Source organism: Falco cherrug, chromosome 4 (assembly GCF_023634085.1).
Source record: "Falco cherrug isolate bFalChe1 chromosome 4, bFalChe1.pri, whole genome shotgun sequence".
Taxonomy (NCBI): Eukaryota; Metazoa; Chordata; class Aves; order Falconiformes; family Falconidae; genus Falco; species Falco cherrug.
This window is the reverse complement of record NC_073700.1, coordinates 7,998,511-8,017,313: the sequence shown is the minus strand read 5'-3', so window position 1 is coordinate 8,017,313 and position 18,803 is coordinate 7,998,511. Positions and strand designations below refer to the sequence as shown.

The following is an 18,803-nucleotide window of genomic DNA, read 5'->3' as shown; positions in this document are numbered from 1 at the left end:
GCAGCGGGGTCGGGAAGGCGGTGGCGTGGGCTCTGAGGGGCCGGTGTGCGGGACAGCCGGGAGCGGGCAGCCCGGCGGGCAGCGGGAGCGCCCTTCGGCCGGCCTCTGTGCCGCCACAGGCTCACCGCCCCGGCCATAGGTGGCCAAAGACTGTTGCCGTGCATGCCCGGGGCATCGTGGAGGGGCTGCTGGCTGCCCGCAGGTGGTCTCCCCTTTGGAGACTGGTCAAAGGCTTGGGCTTTGTTGGGCTTTGTTAATGGCTCAACAGAGGGCTTGGTTTTGCAGTGTGCCCTCTTACTGCTGCTCTCGTGACGTGCTGGGCAGCAGTGGCTGCAGGGCAGGTGGTGACAAGCGGCACGGGCAGGAGGCAGAGCTGCCCATCCTGCTGGGGACATGGAGGGGCCTGTGCTGCTGGAGCCAGAGCATCGGCGGCTTGGTAGCCCCTGGGCTCGGCCACGTCAGCCCCAGGCAGTGCAGGCTGCTCAGACAGTGGGTGGCAGAAAAAGTCATTTATTCCGGCAGCGTGGCCCTGGAGAGGGGAAGGAAGGCATTGCTTTCAAGTTCTGCTTCGGCTCCACCTTGGGCTTCTCCCCTCTGCTTCACAGCCCAGTGGAGCAGCTGGCACTTTATGGCAAAGGCGAAGCATGAGGGCACGTCTTTGCCCTGGACCACTGGAAAGAGCAGTTGTCCTGCCGCTCTCCAGAGGACGCCAGCTCCTCTGGGGCTGAGGTGTCTTCTTCCCTGTTAGCCTTCAGGAAGAGAAGCCTGCAGAGCATCCTCGGGCTGGGGCTGCTGCTTCGTCTCTGCCTGAGCAGAGCCCTCGCTGGGGGTCGAGTGCCACCTCCCCCATGTCCTTGGCAGCCATAAGCGCAGTAATCACAGGTTAAACCACCCCTTACAGCCTTCGTCGTCCAAGGATGAGGAATGTCTGAGTTGCCAGGGAGGAGACCAGGGGGCTGGTGTCTTTCATTGCGCCTTTAAGGACTGTGGGGACAAAGCAGCAGAGGTGAGGTGACAGCCCTGTGTCCCCTCCAGGCAGGGCACACTGCACCCTGTGATTGCCAGGGCCAGGAGGCAGCCAGGGGACAGGTGGCTCGGCTGGAAGCTGCTTCTCAGGAATAGCCCCCTGCAGAAACACCCCGTCCCCCCTAGGCACGCTGGGAGCAGATCCCCCCTTGCCCAGGTTGCGGGGGGGAGCTCCGTGCTAGCTCCTTCCTCCTCCCCACTGCCCTCGCTCACCATGTCGGATGTACTCCAGGTACCACTGCTCACGCACGCACCGCCCAACGAGCCCTGGAGCAACACAGTGTGTCAAGGATGCTGCTGCCGCTCAGAGACCCTTGCAGCCAGCCCACCTGGCTGCACGGTCCCCCCGGGAGGGCTGACCCCGGAGTGCAGCATCAGGGAGGGGATGGATGAGCCTCCTGCCAGCCCCACCTGTGCAGGCAGGGGCAGGAGGGGGTGAAGGGGTGCCCCATAGGTCCTGTGCTGGGACACAGGGACCCTGGGAGTCATGGCTCACCGATGAACCTGACAGCCTCCCATCGCAGGGGCTCCTGCGAGCTGTGCAGGTAATGCAGGCTCCGGCGCAGGTAGGCCATGGCCCTGCTCCTCTTCTTGGCCAGCTGGAGAGAGGAGAAGGGTGCAGGGTCGGCGCAGAGCTGCCCCCGCGTTTGGCCATCCCTCCACCCAGGGCCATCCCCCTTCCCCCCAGCAGGACATCCCCAGCTCCCCACTGTGTGGCACCGGGGTTCAGAGGGAGCATCAGGCTCCCAGGGATGCAGGGGTGCCATCCTAGTGGCAGGGTCCCCTTGGGGACCCCAGGGGCAAAGGCAATGCGGAGCAGAGCCTGCTCCAGGAGGGTGTGTGCAGCCAAGGGGGCACAGCCCTCCACCCCCCCCGCAGGGCACAGGGCAGGGCTGGCCCGGGGAAGATCCCAGGATTGTTGGGGCTCTGCTTACCAGGCACTCGCTGATCCTCCATGCCTGCCCGGTCGCAGCCATGTGCACCAGCTGCCTCCACTTCAGGAACAGGCCAGCACTGCGGAGGGCTTCCTGGGAGGCCTGGTGAGCAACAGAGATGCCACCACCACCATCGAGGGCGCAGGACCCTGTGTCCTCCCTCTTGGCGGGGCTCAGAACCTCTTCTACCCCATGCCAGGAAGACGCTCCAGCTGGGAATTGGTGCTGTCACCATGTTCAGCACCCCGGGGAAGAGAAGGACAATCACCCTCTCTGACTGGAAGGCCGTCAGGGCTTCAGTGCTTTGGCCCTGGGGGCCCCAGGCTGTTGTGGAGCTGTAGCTCAGTCTCTGGGGCTGCAGGACCCATGCCAGGGGCTGTGCGGAGGGAGCTGGGTGGGAAAGGGACCCACCTCCCCGTCCACCTGGGCAGCAGCAGGAGAAGGGCAGCAGTGGGCAGGGAGGGGGGCTCTGCCTGGCCCTAGGGACTCAGCAAGCTAGACCTCCCAGTGGCACACATTTGAAGGGTCCAGTGTCAGCATTGCCGGGCCCAAAGGACCGGTCAGGCTAAGAATCCCACCTTGGCCACACTTTTGTTCTGATCGTGCAGGTGCAAGAGCAGTGGCAGCAGGCTGCTCCACACCTTCTTCTTCATCTTCTTCTTTTCAGCGCCCACCACGAGCCTCATCACGCTTTGGAAGAGGTGGATGGATTGCTCCCGCACAGTGTCCAAATGCTGGGGAAGGAGGGGAGGAGGACCTCAGCCCCAAGCGCAAGCCCATGGCAAGCGAGGGGCTGACGTGGAGGTGAACTTCCCCCAGATGGCTGCAGGCAGCCCTGCTCCATAAGGGAGTGCATGAGCCGTGGCATGCAGAATGTCTGTGCAGAGGGGCTGGGGGCCGGAGAGGGAGACCCTGTGGAGGACTGGGGGATGCTGCCAGGGCAGGGTGCACATTGGTGTTGCTCAGCACACCGGCTGCTGTCCTGCCACCCCCGTCCGCCCTGCGGCAAGGAGGCCGAGCCAGGGTGAGTCCACGCTGGGGGTTTGGGGTGCAGCACGGAGTCACCGAGGGCAGCGACAGTGCCTGGGGGCTGCAGGGCAAAGCATCCTCCTGCAGAGCATGGGGGCTGCGGTGGGAGACGCGAGCGAGGCGCTGAATGAGGGGAGCATGGGGCTCTCCGCCAGCCTTACATTGTCAAAGAGTGGCTGGAGCTTGTCAGCCAGCGCCGGGGCAATGAGGCTGGGCAACTTCCCCGCCGGAAGCTGGAGCATGTTGTCAAGCACGGAGAGGGCCACGGCGCTGCCGTCGCTGTCATCAGCCTGCAGCCGCTCCATGACGTACGGCAGCAGGGCAAGGGTTTTCCATACCTGTGTGAGACACGCCACCTCATTTTTGTGAAGCAGCAAGTGACTGCAGGGCTGAAAACCCTCCCCATGAGCACTGGCCTCCCCGCTGGCTTCTCAGCAGGCAGCATGGGTTAGGAGGGCAAGCGCCTGGCAGACAGGGCTCCCTGGCACGGCCATGGGAAGAGCAGGGTGCGCAGGGGGAGGACAGACAGCTCTGGCTCCTTGCCAGACCCTCGGCTGCCCCCTTTTGCAGCAGACCCCCTGAGCAGCCTGGTGGGTGACCAGCGCTGCTTGGAAAGCTGCGCGAGCCGCCAGCAGGCCCTGCATTTCATCCCGGGGCTCATCACCCCACGGCCTCGCTCTGCAGACCCCACACTCGGGCTGGTGGCTCTGCTGCCATCATCCCTGCTGGGACGTGCTGTTCCCCTCGGCACTGCTGCCTCTCCCCTTGCCATGGGGCAGTGGGCCAGGGACGCGGGAGAGCTGGCTGCAGCTGGCTCAGCTCCCCATGCCCAGAAAAGCCCAAGCCGCCACGTTACCTACCACCCACAGCTCTGCCATGGGCTGTTGTCCTGGCTGCCCCAGCTGCCCCCTACTCACTGTGTCAGGCCTCTCGGTGAGCCTGAGGATGGCCCTGAGCACCAGGGTGGGCATCCCCAGGCACTGGCTCTGCAGATACGTGGGGAAGATTGCCAGGGCACAGTCCAGCTCTTCACTGAGGCCAATGCAGCCCACCATCTGAAACACACGCAACGGGAGCTGGAGAGGTGCAGCGCTGGCTCCAGCCGTCAGCTCAGGCAGGGCAAGGCCAAGCCTGAATGGAGGCAGCAGGGACTGCGGAGAGCCCCCGTGCCCCACACCACACTGGTTGCTCGCCTTGCTCCTCCATGGTACCAGCCAGAGCCCACCTGCTGCCCCAGCTGCCGCTGCAGCAGCGGGCATGGGAGAACTGAGCATCGGAGGGAGCTTGGAGCAGTGCCATCAGGCTCACCTCAACAAAGAAGACCATGGCGACCATCTCCCAGGAGGGGTTCTCCACATAGAGGAGCTCTGCCAGATGGCGGAAGATGGTGGAGCGCAGGGATCTTGGGGTCTTCATCATCTCCCTGGAAGGGGGAAGGAAGCACTGTCAGGCCTGAGCCAGGCGGGCACATCTCTGGGGTTCGCACCAGTGTGGTCATCACTGGACTGCAGCACTTTCTGCAAGCAGTGGGGACCCCCTGCCATCAGCCCCAAGGGAGGGGGTGGGGTGGGGTGCACAGTCCCCCAGGAGTGTGGAGAAGGGGCTCTCACCTGGCCACGATGCGCACTCCCATGAGGTGGGTCTGGGCACTGAGCAGCATGTCCCAGCCACCCTGCGCCTCGATGGCCAGCATGTGGCTCTCAAGGCCCATCCTGCAGAGCAGCACCGTCATGGCCCGCACCACAGACCTGCACGAGGAGAAATGCTCAGCTCCCACCGGGACCCCTGGCTTGGCTCCAGGTGGCTGGCAGGGACGAGCGGACAGGGATGGCGCACCTGATAGGAGCAATCAGACCCTGTTGGTGGCCCTTCCAGAAGATTTGCACCTCCTTTGGCGCCAGCTCTGTGGTGAATGACACTTGGAAAAGCAGTGCCAGGAAAAGCCGGGGGAAAATGGCTTCCGCGTCCCGTGGGCAGCTGGACTGCAGGAGGATCTTGCTTATGGTCCTGGCTGCCTGCAGAAGACACCAGACACGGACATCTCCCTGACCCCTGGGGAGGCCAAGGCTTGGGGCGGGCATGGAAGGGAAGGGGTGGCCCCAGAGAGCTGAGAGCAGCCCCGGAGGTCAGTGAGGCCTCATCCAGCAACTCACAGCCAGGGAGAGGATGCGCGGGTTGTCCTTGGTAGAGGCGGAGGTCTTGTGCAGCGACTGGTTCATCATCACGTTGATGAGCTCCTGCAGCACCTTCTTCGCAGCCTGGGGCTCAAAGAGCATCACCGTCCACATGGTCACGGCGACACTGTGGAGAACCAGGGCTCTGTCAGTGGGGACACCCAGGAGTAAGGCCGGCCTGAAGTCCCTTGGGAGGGTCTTGGGGCCCCTCTGCCAGTGTGAGAGCAGCCCTAAAGTCTGGTGAGCCCCGTACTAGGTGCATGTTGGGGAGCACTGCAGCAGGCCGGCCACCACCTCGCTGGGGTGTTTGTCTGCCAGCACGCGCAGGGCCCTGTCCAGGCTGTTGACGGCTACCAGCGTCCTGATGGAGGGCAGGTTTGTGTAGATGGCGCGCACGATCTTCAAGACCTGGAGAGGAGACACAGGAGGGAGTGGGGATGTCAGTCGGGTGAGCGCGGCTGTTTCCCCAGCTCCCACTGGGAGCTGCTTCTGTTCCCGTTGTGGTATGCCAGCTGGAGATGGTGTCAGCGCTGGCCAGGTGCAGAGCCGGGGGAGGAACGGTGCCCCAGGGGCTGGAGCATCAGCTGTGCCACCCCTGGGCGACTCACCTGCCCCGGCTGGAAGGCAGGGCCCAGCACAAGGACATCCACCATGTGGGCAGCCACGCGGATGCTGTAGGTGCTTGGGTCTCTCATGTTCTTGATGGCTAGGAGGATGATGTCTGCCCGGTCAGAGGGACGGAGGTATTTCGTGAACTTCTGCGGCATGAAGGAGAGGAAGGGAGATTTGTCACCTAGAGCATCCCCCAGAGCATCTTGGCTGTGCAGGGAGTGGGACGCAGAGCCAGGCTGCACTGGGCAGATGGACGGTGGGGGTCAGGGTGCCATGGGGAACCAGAGCTCACTGGAGGCCTTGGCCTCGCCCCTGCTCAGGATCGGCGCAAGCCCCCGCTATCGCCATGCATCGGGTGTCCCTTCGCTCATGCTGATCCCGCCAGTCAGGAGCTGAAGGCCCTTCTTACCGAGAAGATTTCTCTGGCACTGCTGGTTTGCAAAAGCTGCTGGGGCTGCCTCGCTTGCCAGACCTCCTGGTGCTCCAGCTGCCCTCTGTCATGCGGCCAGCGCTGCCTGCCTGGGGAGGAGAAAACCCGGGGTGCTGAGAGAGAGGGTGCAGAGCTGGAGGTGCAGTCTGAGTGCTGGGCAGAAAAGGCACTGGCAAAGGACTGGGACGCCCTGACAGGTCTGTGGAGCAGATACGCAGGGAGGGTCCAGGGCTATTGTGAGCAGGGCTGAGAGGAAATGGCTCTTCAGACTGCAGGCAGGCAGGCAGGTTGTATGCGGCTTTCTCTGGCCAAGGAGGGTGGCCACTGGCTGCCCATGCTGGGGGGGACCAAGCCCGACACGGCCTCTCTTACTTCTCTGCTGCAGGATGAAGGTGTGCAGGTGATGGAGAGCGACTGCAGCCTCGTGGCGGGTCCTCTCATGCTTGCAGGTGCAGCAGAGAATGAGGTGCCCCACCAGCAGCCCCAGTATGGCAAACTGATGACTCTTGGAGCACTGGTGTCTGAGGACTATAGTTTGTGCAAAGCAGGAGCAGACCTGGGGGAAGAGAGGCAGTGCAGGCACAAGGTGAGGCCGGTCACAAGGTGAGCCGCAGCTGCTCCCAGAGCAGCCGGGCACCAGGCCGGAGCAGGGAAGCCAAGTTCCTGCCTGTGCCTGCGGCAGCCCTGCCCGGCCCTGCCCTGGGAGAGAGCGTGGACAGGGCAGGGACAGGGCAAAGACTCCTGCTCCCAGCCTCCTGCTGACTGGGTGCCCAACTTCCCCAGGAGGTGCCAGGGCTCCGGGCTGCAGGGACAGGGCAGTGGGACTGCCCAGACCAGGAGCTCGGTACCTGTGGCATGGAGCAGGTGGTGGTGAAGTGGATCAGCGTGGCAATCCGCGCCACGGCCCTCTCCTGCACTGCTTCCCTCTGGGACTTGGTGAAGGGCAGCAGGACCTGGGAGGAGAAAAGCTGCTGGTGTGCCAGGGAGGTGGCATGGCGCAGCACGGCAGAGGCAGGCTTGCTCCGGGGCAATGCCTGGGATGGGGCATGTGTCCTTCTTGCCTCTCGCAGCAACCTGCTGCAGCCAGGCAGGTCGCCGCATCCCGCTCCTGCTGCTGCCTCTGCTGCCTTCCACTCCTTCCCCCTCAAACAACGTCCCTCCACCCCCCACCCAGGGACCCCAAGGCTCTGTGGTGACCAGCTCCCTGGGGAAGGGTGGTGGGGGCTCTGGGATATGTGCCGTGGTAAAGCTGGAGGGGGAAAGCCCCAGGGCTGGGCTCCCCTTGCCAAGCCAGACAGGCAGGTCTGTCTGGGCGGGAGTGTTGGGCAGGATGGGCAGCAAGCACGGCTGCAGAGGTGGGGTGAGCTGTGGCAGGAGAAGGGGCTCTGGCAGCAGCCAGGAGGCAAGGGGCTAGTGGGAGGGGCATGGCGGGGAAGGAGGGGCATTGCCTGCCCCATTCCTTGCACCAGGCGCTGGGTGGGTCACCGCTGGAGCCGGGGGTCACTGCCCATAGGGACCCTGTGCCAAGGCCAGACCTGCAAGATGTTCTGCAGCTCCAGGATGCCAAGCGTGCCAGCACTGCATACCAGCACCTGCAGCATGCTGTCCATCACGGCCATGGTCTGCGAGGGAGACAGAGTCTTGGGGGCAGCCCTGGAAGCCAGGGAGGGACGGCCATGGCCCTGCGGTGCCCAGGAAGGGACCCTGGGGCAGGGGATCTCCCCGTGGTTCTCCCTGTGGCATACCTTGGAGTAGAGGGAAGCCTCGGGGTCCTGGGTGTCCTCCTGTGGGTGCTGGTAGAAGATGCTGCAGAAGCAGGCTTGGAGGAGGCTGCTTGTCTTCTCCTCCAGAAGCAGTCCCACTCTGCTGCAGGGACAAAGGGGTGCTCTTGGGGCCCAGCCAGGGAGAGGCAGACTCTGGGGCTGGAGACCTGGCTCGGCTCCCACGCCGCAGGGGTCATGTCAAGCCCCACGCTACTGACACTCAAGTTGAGGGGGAAAACCCTGTACCGCCCCCTGCCCCTCCCTCTCAGACCCAGCACTGGGGATGCCCCCCATATGGGACGAGTGCTGTCGGGGCCACCTGGCACCGAGGAGGCCAAGCTGGGGGCCGGGGCAGGTACCTCATGGAGGTGATGGCCAACATGGCTTGCTGCCGCACCGTGGTGCCCAGGTCGTCAGTGGGCTCCTGTTGCAGCAGCACCTGGGGAGCACAGCAGGGTGAGTCACGTCAGGATGGGGCAGTCTCCTTCACCCAGCAAGAGCCTGCGGGGCTGGCAGAGCCCCGGCTGCCCCCATCCTGGCACCCCCTCCCAACCCAGCACTCAGTGGTCCCAGGCCCCGTGGTGGCAAGTTCTGTGCCCATCACGGAGCCACAGGCTGGCCAAGGGACCTGCAAACATCATTGGGTCCAACCCCCAGCTCCAGTCGGGCCACGCCAGTGGCTTTAGAACATCTCCAAGGAGAGAAACCTGGAGCAGCGCTCCTTCGCACCCCCCTACCCGGCCAAGCCCTCTCCTGCCCCCAGGGCTGTGCCACTGCCCACTGCCCCTGGGCCTGCCTCTTGAGGCCTGACTGCTTGTCCCCTCACCTGGATGGTGTCCACCACCTCGCACTGAAAGTCGTGAAGCTCGTCCCACACGCTGGAGTCCATGCTGGCGGTGTCGCAGACGGTGCAGATGGAGGCCAGAAACTTCAGCTTCTGGTCTGCTTGCTGCCAGCCGAGGAGGGGACAGAGGGACAGACAACGCTGATGTCTAGCTATGCATTCGATCCCCATTATCACATTGTAGTCAACATGAAGTGATTCACTTCTGCTCGGGAAGTTAGGGTCGCCATACGCCTGTAACTTTGTCCTAATGACAAGTGCCCTTGAAGGAGAACTCCAAGCCTGATAAGGGGAACACCTCACCCCAGGAGGTGCCAACAGCCCGTTACTTGCAACAAAGGCAAGAAGCCAGCGGAACGAGACTGTAACTAGGGGCAAGGTAAAGGCAGCGGGGGGGGGGTGGGGGGGTGGGGGGTGGGGGGAACGCAACAACCGAATCCATTCAGGACTAAAGGACTCACCCTCACCCCTCCCTCAGACATGCAGTAAATGAAAAACACACTGTAACTTGAAATCAAAGCGAGAGATATATAGACCAACGGAAAGCTACCGCGCGTACTAATTACCAATAGCATCTTTTAGGCAGAGTTTGGAAAATACGTATGTATAACTAGACTGCATAAATGTTAATCTTGTTCTTCTGAGCTTTGCGCTTGCTTCGTAGAGCATCATCACCTAAGCCCAAGCTTTGCGCGAATCTGTAATAAAGAAATGCCTGGACTCTGTGTGTTGGTTGGCTCTTGCCCAACGGGCGAAGGCGCACACTTTTTGGATAACAGTGTCAGTGGGGAGAGATAGCTGGGAGGGGGCATAGCCCCTGGCACCTTGTGAGCAGGGCATGTGGGCAGAAAGACTGGCCGGGAGGTAGGGGCACAGCCTCGTAGAAGTGGCCACGCATACCTTTGGTCTGATCCTGAGGAAGCCTCGGATGATGTCCAGGGTATTCTCTTCCTCCATGGGCGCAGCCAAGTCCGAGTGGCAGGAATCTGGCGGGCACAGAGCAGGCAGGGCTGGGGTCAGGCCGTGGGGAAAGCGTGAGCCCTCCGCCCAGCTCCTGGGGATGTCCCCAGCCCCAGCTCAAGGCTGGGACACTGGTGTCCCCTGCGCGCCCCAGGGGTGAGGGTGCGATGCTGGAGGGCAGCACCAGGAGGGGGCCCGGTGTGCCTGGGTGAAGGATGCACTGGTACCAGGGGCAGGGAGGGTCCCTGCCCCAGGGATGCTGTGGCAGGGCCGGGTCTTTGGCTGCTGCCCCATGGGAGCCTGGCTGCCAGCCTGGCCGGGGGCTGCGAGTCTGGGGCAGGGCAGGGCAGGGTGAGCAGCGTGGGCAGCCCCCTGCCCACGATGCCCTCACACTCACGCGCATGCAGCAGCGGGAACTTGCACAGATTGTTGGGCTTCAGCCGCGAGCTGGGAGCTGGGGCAGCTCTGTCCTTCTCCTGCCAGGACTACCTGGGGTGGCTGGCGGGTATCCTCGACATCCTGCAGCAGGGAGAGAGGAAAGGGGTGAAGGGAAGCCTGCACCACCCGGGGCTGCCCTGCCAGGGGCGGTGGGGCAGAAGTAGCTCTGTTCAGGGGGCTCCTTGCCACCAGCCTGCCCCAGCACCTTCCTCCCAGACACTGTGGGGGCAGCACTGGGTGACACGTCACGTCACAAAGTGCCCCACTGTGACCCTTCCTGATGCCCCAGGGCCCCACTGACCGCTCCTTGCCCCAGGGGGTTGGGACTGACTCCCTCTTCCTCCTTCTCCCTCTATGGGGCTGGGGTTCATCTAGACTGGGGGCATGCCACTTGTCGTAGGGACCCCTCTGTCACCTCGCTCCTGGGGCTGCACCCGCTTGTGGCCAGGCTGAGCTGGGGCTCAGCCCCCACACCGTCAGGCACGCCGAGGCTCTTCTCTCTTCCACCTGGGGCTCGGGACAAGGCCTGCGCGGCTCCCCTTGCTCCAAGGCTGGTGGGCACACAGGGACGACAGACGCCCTCCCGTGCGCTCAGCCGCAGCCGCACAGACTGGCACTGGTGGGGTCACTCGGGTTACCCTGGTCACTGTTGCCATGGTGCAGGGCACTGTTCCATCATCCCTTGGCTGGAAGCCGGGCGGGGGCGGGGGGAGTCCCCCTGCTCCTCACCCCAGCCCCACTGGGCCCAGCCCAGGCCTGCTGGGCCAACCTGGCGAGGTGAGCTTTAAAGCGAAGGATGCAGGGGGAGGGCTGCAGTGCGGCAATGCTCGTGCCATCACCTGCGCCTGGGGCCTAGGCCAGGCCAAGCAGAGCAGCGATATGTGTTCCTTAGCTGCCTCCCGAGATGAGTCCCAGAAGGCCAACCGCCTCCAGGCTGTGCATGGCGGCGGTGGATCCTCTTGCACCCCTCCCGGGAAACCTGTGTGCTCGATCGCCTCTCTGCAGTGCCCATACACCCACACACGCGGCACAGGGAATCACCAGGAAGAATGAAAGATCTGTGTGCGGTCGCAGGGCCATGATCTCATTGCGGTTACGGAGACATGGCGGGATAGCCTCCACGGCTGGGATGCTGTCGTGGGTGGCTGTGTACTTTTTAGAAAAGAGGCCAGCAGGGAGAGGTGGTGGAGTTGCTCTTTGTGTGAGGGAGCAACGGGAAGGTCTCGAGCTCTCCCTTGGGGTGGGTGCAGGACGAGTCAAGAGGTTACGGGTAAAGATGAAGGGGCCCGCCAACACGCGGGATGCCGTTGTAGGTGTTTGCTACGGGCCACCTGATGAGGGAGGGGAAGCCAGTGAGGCCTTCTACAGACAATGGCAGGCAGCCTCACGATGCCAGGCCCTGGTTCTCACGGGGGACTTCAGCCTCCCTGATACCTGCTGGAAAGACAACCCAGCTAGGCTGACACAGTCCAGGAGGTTCCTGCAGAGCACCGACGGTAACTTTTTGACGCAGGTGGTGGAGGAACCAACGAGGCAAGGTGTGCTCTTACAGCCTGTCTTTGCAAGCAGAGGGCTGGTTGGGGATGTGAAAGTTGAAGGCAGCCTTGGCCGCAATGACCATGAGATGGCGGAGTTCAGGGTCCTGTGCTGAGGAAGCGAGCCGACAAGTAGGATTGCCGCCCTGGCCTTCAGGAGAGCTAACGCTGGCTTCTTCAAGGACCTCCTTGGAGGAATGCCATGGGTGAGGGCTCCAGAAGGTACTCCCCAGTTCAAGAGAGACAAGGAAGTACTGGAGAGGGGCCAGCAGAGGGCTACAAAGATGGTGAGGGGACTGGAGCATCTCCCTTAGGAGGACAGGCTGAGGGGGCTGGGCCTGTTCAGCCTGCAGGAGAGAAGACTCAGGGGGGATCTGTCACATCCCAGCTATGAGGAGGGAGAGAGCGACTCAGACTCGCAAATGCCCTTGGTGTGGGTTGCGCTGAGGTAACACCCAAGGTCCGTACCTAAACATCAACTTTAATGGAACAAACACCCAGTAAACATTGACCCTTTCACAATTATATCCAACCAAGCTATGTGGCTTTAGGAGAAGCTGGGGTAGGCCTTGTATTACTTTAGGAGAAAAAGCTGAGGCGGCAGGGGCGCGCCATCGGGCAAGACAGCTAGAGAGGGAGGGAGATCACCACTCCTGGATCCAGCGCCGGAGCTGCCAGCAGGGCTGTTGGACAAAGAGTCCCAGAGGCTTCTACGTGTGCCTAGTTGGGAGCCCCAGTCCCTGGGCTCCTGGAGCCTTCTCTCGCCCCAGCTGCAGGAGTGGCTGAGGCCAGGCGGCCAGGGGAAGGGCCACCAGCCCCCGTGCCTGTCACTGCCTCCGGCACCTTCCCTCAGGGCGCTGCCTGGGCTCTGGGCACCGCACCTGGGCCTCGGCCCGACGGGATCTTATCAACGGGACAAGGGGCAATGGGCACAAACGGCCACACAGGGAGCTCCTTCCCTTCCGAGCAGGAGGAGATGGGCTTTGCTGTGGGGGTGTCACGGCCTGGGGTGGGCTGCCCCGGGGCTGGGCAGTCTCTGGAGGCTCTCAAACCCCGCCTGGCCGTGACCCTGAGCGGCCGGCTCCTGGGGGAGCTGCTTTCGCAGGGCCTTGGGCTGGATGGCCTCCAGAGGTCCCTGCCAGCCCGGACCAGTCTGATTCTGCCGCTCTGTGCGGAGGCGCGGGGCCGGCCCGCGGTGCTGAGGGGCGGTGGGGCCGCAGGGGCAGCGGGGTCGGGAAGGCGGTGGCGTGGGCTCTGAGGGGCCGGTGTGCGGGACAGCCGGGAGCGGGCAGCCCGGCGGGCAGTGGGAGCGCCCTTCGGCCGGCCTCTGTGCCGCCACAGGCTCACCGCCCCGGCCATAGGTGGCCAAAGACTGTTGCCGTGCATGCCCGGGGCATCGTGGAGGGGCTGCTGGCTGCCCGCAGGTGGTCTCCCCTTTGGAGACTGGTCAAAGGCTTGGGCTTTGTTTGTTGGGCTTTGTTGATGGCTCAACAGAGGGCTTGGTTTTGCAGTGTGCCCTCTTACTGCTGCTCTCGTGACGTGCTGGGCAGCAGTGGCTGCAGGGCAGGTGGGGACAAGCGGCACGGGCAGGAGGCAGAGCTGCCCATCCTGCTGGGGACATGGAGGGGCCTGTGCTGCTGGAGCCAGAGCATCGGTGGCTTGGTAGCCCCTGGGCTTGGCCACGTCAGCCCCAGGCAGTGCAGGCTGCTCAGACAGTGGGTGGAAGAAAAAGTCATTTATTCCGGCAGCGTGGCCCTGGAGAGGGGAAGGAAGGCATTGCTTTCAAGTTCTGCTTCGGCTCCACCTTGGGCTTCTCCCCTCTGCTTCACAGCCCAGTGGAGCAGCTGGCACTTTATGGCAAAGGCGAAGCATGAGGGCACGTCTTTGCCCTGGACCACTGGAAAGAGCAGTTGTCCTGCTGCTCTCCAGAGGACGCCAGCTCCTCTGGGGCTGAGGTGTCTTCTTCCCTGTTAGCCTTCAGGAAGAGAAGCCTGCAGAGCATCCTCGGGCTGGGGCTGCTGCTTCGTCTCTGCCTGAGCAGAGCCCTCGCTGGGGGTCGAGTGCCACCTCCCCCGTGTCCTTGGCAGCCATAAACGCAGCAGTCATAGGTTAAACCACCCCTTACAGCCTTCGTCATCAAAGGATGTGGAGTGTCTGAGTTGCCAGGGAGGAGACCAGGGGGCTGGTGTCTTTCATTGCGCCTTTAAGGACTGTGGGGACAAAGCAGCAGAGGTGAGGTGACAGCCCTGTGTCCCCTCCAGGCAGGGCACACTGCACCCTGTGATTGCCAGGGCCAGGAGGCAGCCAGGGGACAGGTGGCTCGGCCGGAAGCTGCTTCTCAGGAATAGCCCCCTGCAGAAACACCCCGTCCCCCCTAGGCACGCTGGGAGCAGATCCCCCCTTGCCCAGGTTGCGGGGGGGAGCTCCGTGCTAGCTCCTTCCTCCTCCCCACTGCCCTCGCTCACCATGTCGGATGTACTCCAGGTACCACTGCTCACGCACGCACCGCCCAACGAGCCCTGGAGCAACACAGTGTGTCAAGGATGCTGCTGCCGCTCAGAGACCCTTGCAGCCAGCCCACCTGGCTGCACGGTCCCCCCGGGAGGGCTGACCCCGGAGTGCAGCATCAGGGAGGGGATGGATGAGCCTCCTGCCAGCCCCACCTGTGCAGGCAGGGGCAGGAGGGGGTGAAGGGGTGCCCCATAGGTCCTGTGCTGGGACACAGGGACCCTGGGAGTCATGGCTCACCGATGAACCTGACAGCCTCCCATCGCAGGGGCTCCTGCGAGCTGTGCAGGTAATGCAGGCTCCGGCGCAGGTAGGCCATGGCCCTGCTCCCCTTCTTGGCCAGCTGGAGAGAGGAGAAGGGTGCAGGGTCGGCGCAGAGCTGCCCCCGCATTTGGCCATCCCTCCACCCAGGGCCATCCCCCTTCCCCCCAGCAGGACATCCCCAGCTCCCCACTGTGTGGCACCGGGGTTCAGAGGGAGCATCAGGCTCCCAGGGATGCAGGGGTGCCATCCTAGTGGCAGGGTCCCCTTGGGGACCCCAGGGGCAAAGGCAATGCGGAGCAGAGCCTGCTCCAGGAGGGTGTGTGCAGCCAAGGGGGCACAGCCTTCCACCCCCACCCCCCGCAGGGCACAGGGCAGGGCTGGCCCGGGGAAGATCCCTGGGGTGTTGGGGCTCTGCTTACCAGGCACTCGCTGATCCTCCATGCCTGCCCGGTCGCAGCCATGTGCACCAGCTGCCTCCACTTCAGGAACAGGCCAGCACTGCGGAGGGCTTCCTGGGAGGCCTGGTGAGCAACAGAGATGCCAGCACCACCATCGAGGGCGCAGGACCCTGTGTCCTCCCTCTTGGCGGGGCTCAGAACCTCTTCTACCCCATGCCAGGAAGTCGCTCCAGCTGGGAATTGGTGCTGTCACCATGTTCAGCACCCCGGGGAAGAGAAGGACAATCACCCTCTCTGACTGGAAGGCCGTCAGGGCTTCAGTGCTTTGGCCCTGGGGGCCCCAGGCTGTTGTGGAGCTGTAGCTCAGTCTCTGGGGCTGCAGGACCCATGCCAGGGGCTGTGCAGAGGGAGCTGGGTGGGAAAGGGACCCACCTCCCCGTCCACCTGGGCAGCAGCAGGAGAAGGGCAGCAGTGGGCAGGGAGGGGGGCTCTGCCTGGCCCTAGGGACTCAGCAAGCTAGACCTCCCAGTGGCACACATTTGAAGGGTCCAGTGTCAGCATTGCCGGGCCCAAAGGACCGGTCAGGCTAAGAATCCCACCTTGGCCACACTTCTGTTCTGATCGTGCAGGTGCAAGAGCAGTGGCAGCAGGCTGCTCCACACCTTCTTCTTCATCTTCTTCTTTTCAGCGCCCACCACGAGCCACATCAAGCTTTGGAAGAGGTGGATGGATTGCTCCCGCACAGTGTCCAAATGCTGGGGAAGGAGGGGAGGAGGACCTCAGCCCCAAGCGCAAGCCCATGGCAAGCGAGGGGCTGACGTGGAGGTGAACTTCCCCCAGATGGCTGCAGGCAGCCCTGCTCCATAAGGGAGTGCATGAGCCGTGGCATGCAGAATGTCTGTGCAGAGGGGCTGGGGGCCGGAGAGGGAGACCCTGTGGAGGACTGGGGGATGCTGCCAGGGCAGGGTGCACATTGGTGTTGCTCAGCACACCGGCTGCTGTCCTGCCACCCCCGTCCGCCCTGCGGCAAGGAGGCCGAGCCAGGGTGAGTCCACGCTGGGGGTTTGGGGTGCAGCACGGAGTCACCGAGGGCAGCGACAGTGCCTGGGGGCTGCAGGGCAAAGCATCCTCCTGCAGAGCATGGGGGCTGCGGTGGGAGACGCGAGCGAGGCGCTGAATGAGGGGAGCATGGGGCTCTCCGCCAGCCTTACATTGTCAAAGAGTGGCTGGAGCTTGTCAGCCAGCGCCGGGGCAATGAGGCTGGGCAACTTCCCCGCCGGAAGCTGGAGCATGTTGTCAAGCACGGAGAGGGCCACGGCGCTGCCGTCGCTGTCATCAGCCTGCAGCCGCTCCATGACGTACGGCAGCAGGGCAAGGGTTTTCCATACCTGTGTGAGACACGCCACCTCATTTTTGTAAAGCGGCAAGTGACCGCAGGGCTGAAAACCCTCCCCGTGAGCACTGGCCTCCCCGCTGGCTTCTCAGCAGGCAGCATGGGTTAGGAGGGCAAGCGCCTGGCAGACAGGGCTCCCTGGCACGGCCATGGGAAGAGCAGGGTGCGCAGGGGGAGGACAGACAGCTCTGGCTCCTTGCCAGACCCTCGGCTGCCCCCTTTTGCAGCAGACCCCCTGAGCAGCCTGGTGGGTGACCAGCGCTGCTTGGAAAGCTGCGCAAGCTGCCAGCAGGCCCTGCGTTTCATCCCGGGGCTCATCACCCCACGGCCACGCTCTGCAGACCCCACACTCGGGCACGTGGCTCTGCTGCCATCATCCCTGCTGGGACGTGCTGTTCCCCTCGGCACTGCTGCCTCTCCCCTTGCCATGGGGCAGTGGGCCAGGGACGCGGGAGAGCTGGCTGCAGCTGGCTCAGCTCCCCATGCCCAGAAAAGCCCACGCCGCCATGTTACCTACCACCCACAGCTCTGCCATGGGCTGTTGTCCTGGCTGCCCCAGCTGCCCCCTACTCACTGTGTCAGGCCTCTCGGTGAGCCTGAGGATGGCCCTGAGCACCAGGGTGGGCATCCCCAGGCACTGGCTCTGCAGATACGTGGGGAAGATTGCCAGGGCACAGTCCAGCTCTTCACTGAGGCCAATGCAGCCCACCATCTGAAACACACGCAACGGGAGCTGGAGAGGTGCAGCGCTGGCTCCAGCCGTCAGCTCAGGCAGGGCAAGGCCAAGCCTGAATGGAGGCAGCAGGGACTGCGGAGAGCCCCCGTGCCCCACACCACACTGGTTGCTCGCCTTGCTCCTCCGTGGTACCAGCCAGAGCCCACCTGCTGCCCCAGCTGCCGCTGCAGCAGCGGGCATGGGAGAACTGAGCATCGGAGGGAGCTTGGAGCAGTGCCATCAGGCTCACCTCAACAAAGAAGACCATGGCGACCATCTCCCAGGAGGGGTTCTCCACATAGAGGAGCTCTGCCAGATGGCGGAAGATGGTGGAGCGCAGGGATCTTGGGGTCTTCATCATCTCCCTGGAAGGGGGAAGGAAGCACTGTCAGGCCTGAGCCAGGCGGGCACATCTCTGGGGTTCGCACCAGTGTGGTCATCACTGGACTGCAGCACTTTCTGCAAGCAGTGGGGACCCCCTGCCATCAGCCCCAAGGGAGGGGGTGGGGTGGGGTGCACAGTCCCCCAGGAGTGTGGAGAAGGGGCTCTCACCTGGCCACGATGCGCACTCCCATGAGGTGGGTCTGGGCACTGAGCAGCATGTCCCAGCCACCCTGCGCCTCGATGGCCAGCATGTGGCTCTCAAGGCCCATCCTGCAGAGCAGCACCGTCATGGCCCGCACCACAGACCTGCACGAGGAGAAATGCTCAGCTCCCACCGGGACCCCTGGCTTGGCTCCAGGTGGCTGGCAGGGACGAGCGGACAGGGATGGCGCACCTGATAGGAGCAATCAGACCCTGTTGGTGGCCCTTCCAGAAGATTTGCACCTCCTTTGGCGCCAGCTCTGTGGTGAATGACACTTGGAAAAGCAGTGCCAGGAAAAGCCGGGGGAAAATGGCTTCCGCGTCCCGTGGGCAGCTGGACTGCAGGAGGATCTTGCTTATGGTCCTGGCTGCCTGCAGAAGACACCAGACACGGATATCTCCCTGACCCCTGGGGAGGCCAAGGCTTGGGGCGGGCATGGAAGGGAAGGGGTGGCCCCAGAGAGCTGAGAGCAGCCCCGGAGGTCAGTGAGGCCTCATCCAGCAACTCACAGCCAGGGAGAGGATGCGCGGGTTGTCCTTGGTAGAGGCGGAGGTCTTGTGCAGCGACTGGTTCATCATCACGTTGATGAGCTCCTGCAGCACCTTCTTCGCAGCCTGGGGCTCAAAGAGCATCACCGTCCACATGGTCATGGCGACACTGTGGAGAACCAGGGCTCTGTCAGTGGGGACACCCAGGAGTAAGGCCGGCCTGAAGTCCCTTGGGAGGGTCTTGGGGCCCCTCTGCCAGTGTGAGAGCAGCCCTAAAGTCTGGTGAGCCCCTTACTAGGTGCATGTTGGGGAGCACTGCAGCAGGCCGGCCACCACCTCGCTGGGGTGTTTGTCTGCCAGCACGCGCAGGGCCCTGTCCAGGCTGTTGACGGCTACCAGCATCCTGATGGAGGGCAGGTTTGTGTAGATGGCGTGCACGATCTTCAAGACCTGGAGAGGAGACACAGGAGGGAGTAGGGATGTCAGTCGGGTGAGCGCGGCTGTTTCCCCAGCTCCCACTGGGAGCTGCTTCTGTTCCCGTTGTGGTATGCCAGCTGGAGATGGTGTCAGCGCTGGCCAGGTGCAGAGCCGGGGGAGGAACGGTGCCCCGGGGGGCTGGAGCATCAGCTGTGCCACCCCTGGGCGACTCACCTGCCCCGGCTGGAAGGCAGGGCCCAGCACAAGGACATCCACCATGTGGGCAGC

General features: G+C 63.7%; 2 protein-coding genes across 2 annotated transcripts; both read right to left on the bottom strand.

Annotated features, from left to right (window-relative positions):
• Nucleotides 1-494: 494 nt before the first annotated feature.
• LOC129736089 (maestro heat-like repeat-containing protein family member 7) lies at nucleotides 495-8,984 on the bottom strand. Its single transcript, XM_055710335.1, has 20 exons — nucleotides 8,796-8,984; nucleotides 8,329-8,408; nucleotides 7,952-8,072; nucleotides 7,742-7,828; nucleotides 7,055-7,159; nucleotides 6,579-6,762; nucleotides 6,186-6,295; nucleotides 5,773-5,922; nucleotides 5,418-5,572; nucleotides 5,144-5,291; nucleotides 4,827-5,005; nucleotides 4,601-4,738; nucleotides 4,299-4,413; nucleotides 3,908-4,045; nucleotides 3,152-3,328; nucleotides 2,540-2,695; nucleotides 1,962-2,063; nucleotides 1,523-1,625; nucleotides 1,240-1,293; nucleotides 495-984 (listed from the first exon to the last, which is right to left on the bottom strand). Exons 1-20 carry the CDS (start codon nucleotides 8,982-8,984, stop codon nucleotides 896-898), a joined length of 2,580 nt encoding a protein of 859 aa, XP_055566310.1. The 3' UTR covers nucleotides 495-895.
• A 5,499-nt stretch (nucleotides 8,985-14,483) lies between these two features.
• On the bottom strand, nucleotides 14,484-18,794 carry LOC129736088 (maestro heat-like repeat-containing protein family member 6). Its single transcript, XM_055710333.1, has 11 exons — nucleotides 18,750-18,794; nucleotides 18,394-18,548; nucleotides 18,120-18,267; nucleotides 17,803-17,981; nucleotides 17,577-17,714; nucleotides 17,275-17,389; nucleotides 16,884-17,021; nucleotides 16,128-16,304; nucleotides 15,516-15,671; nucleotides 14,938-15,039; nucleotides 14,484-14,597 (listed from the first exon to the last, which is right to left on the bottom strand). Exons 1-11 carry the CDS (start codon nucleotides 18,792-18,794, stop codon nucleotides 14,484-14,486), a joined length of 1,467 nt encoding a protein of 488 aa, XP_055566308.1.
• Between the last annotated feature and the right edge of the window lie 9 nt (nucleotides 18,795-18,803).

Bases quoted from the DNA above. Each gene is read 5' to 3' on its own strand.
- LOC129736088 (XM_055710333.1), bottom strand. From the start codon at position 18,794: ATGGTGGATGTCCTTGTGCTGGGCCCTGCCTTCCAGCCGGGGCAG. The intron at 17,982-18,119 runs GTGAGTTGCTGG...TGTCTTCTGCAG, and splicing joins CGCGCATCCTCTCCCTGGCT to GCAGCCAGGACCATAAGCAA. The intron at 17,022-17,274 runs GTGAGCCTGATG...CGTGTGTTTCAG, and splicing joins CCATGGTCTTCTTTGTTGAG to ATGGTGGGCTGCATTGGCCT.
- LOC129736089 (XM_055710335.1), bottom strand. From the start codon at position 8,984: ATGGGGATCGAATGCATAGCTAGACATCAGCGTTGTCTGTCCCTCTGT. The intron at 4,414-4,600 runs GTGAGAGCCCCT...TCCCCCTTCCAG, and splicing joins GGAGTGCGCATCGTGGCCAG to GGAGATGATGAAGACCCCAA. The intron at 2,064-2,539 runs GTGGGATTCTTA...GTTGCTCACCAG, and splicing joins AGAACAAAAGTGTGGCCAAG to GCCTCCCAGGAAGCCCTCCG.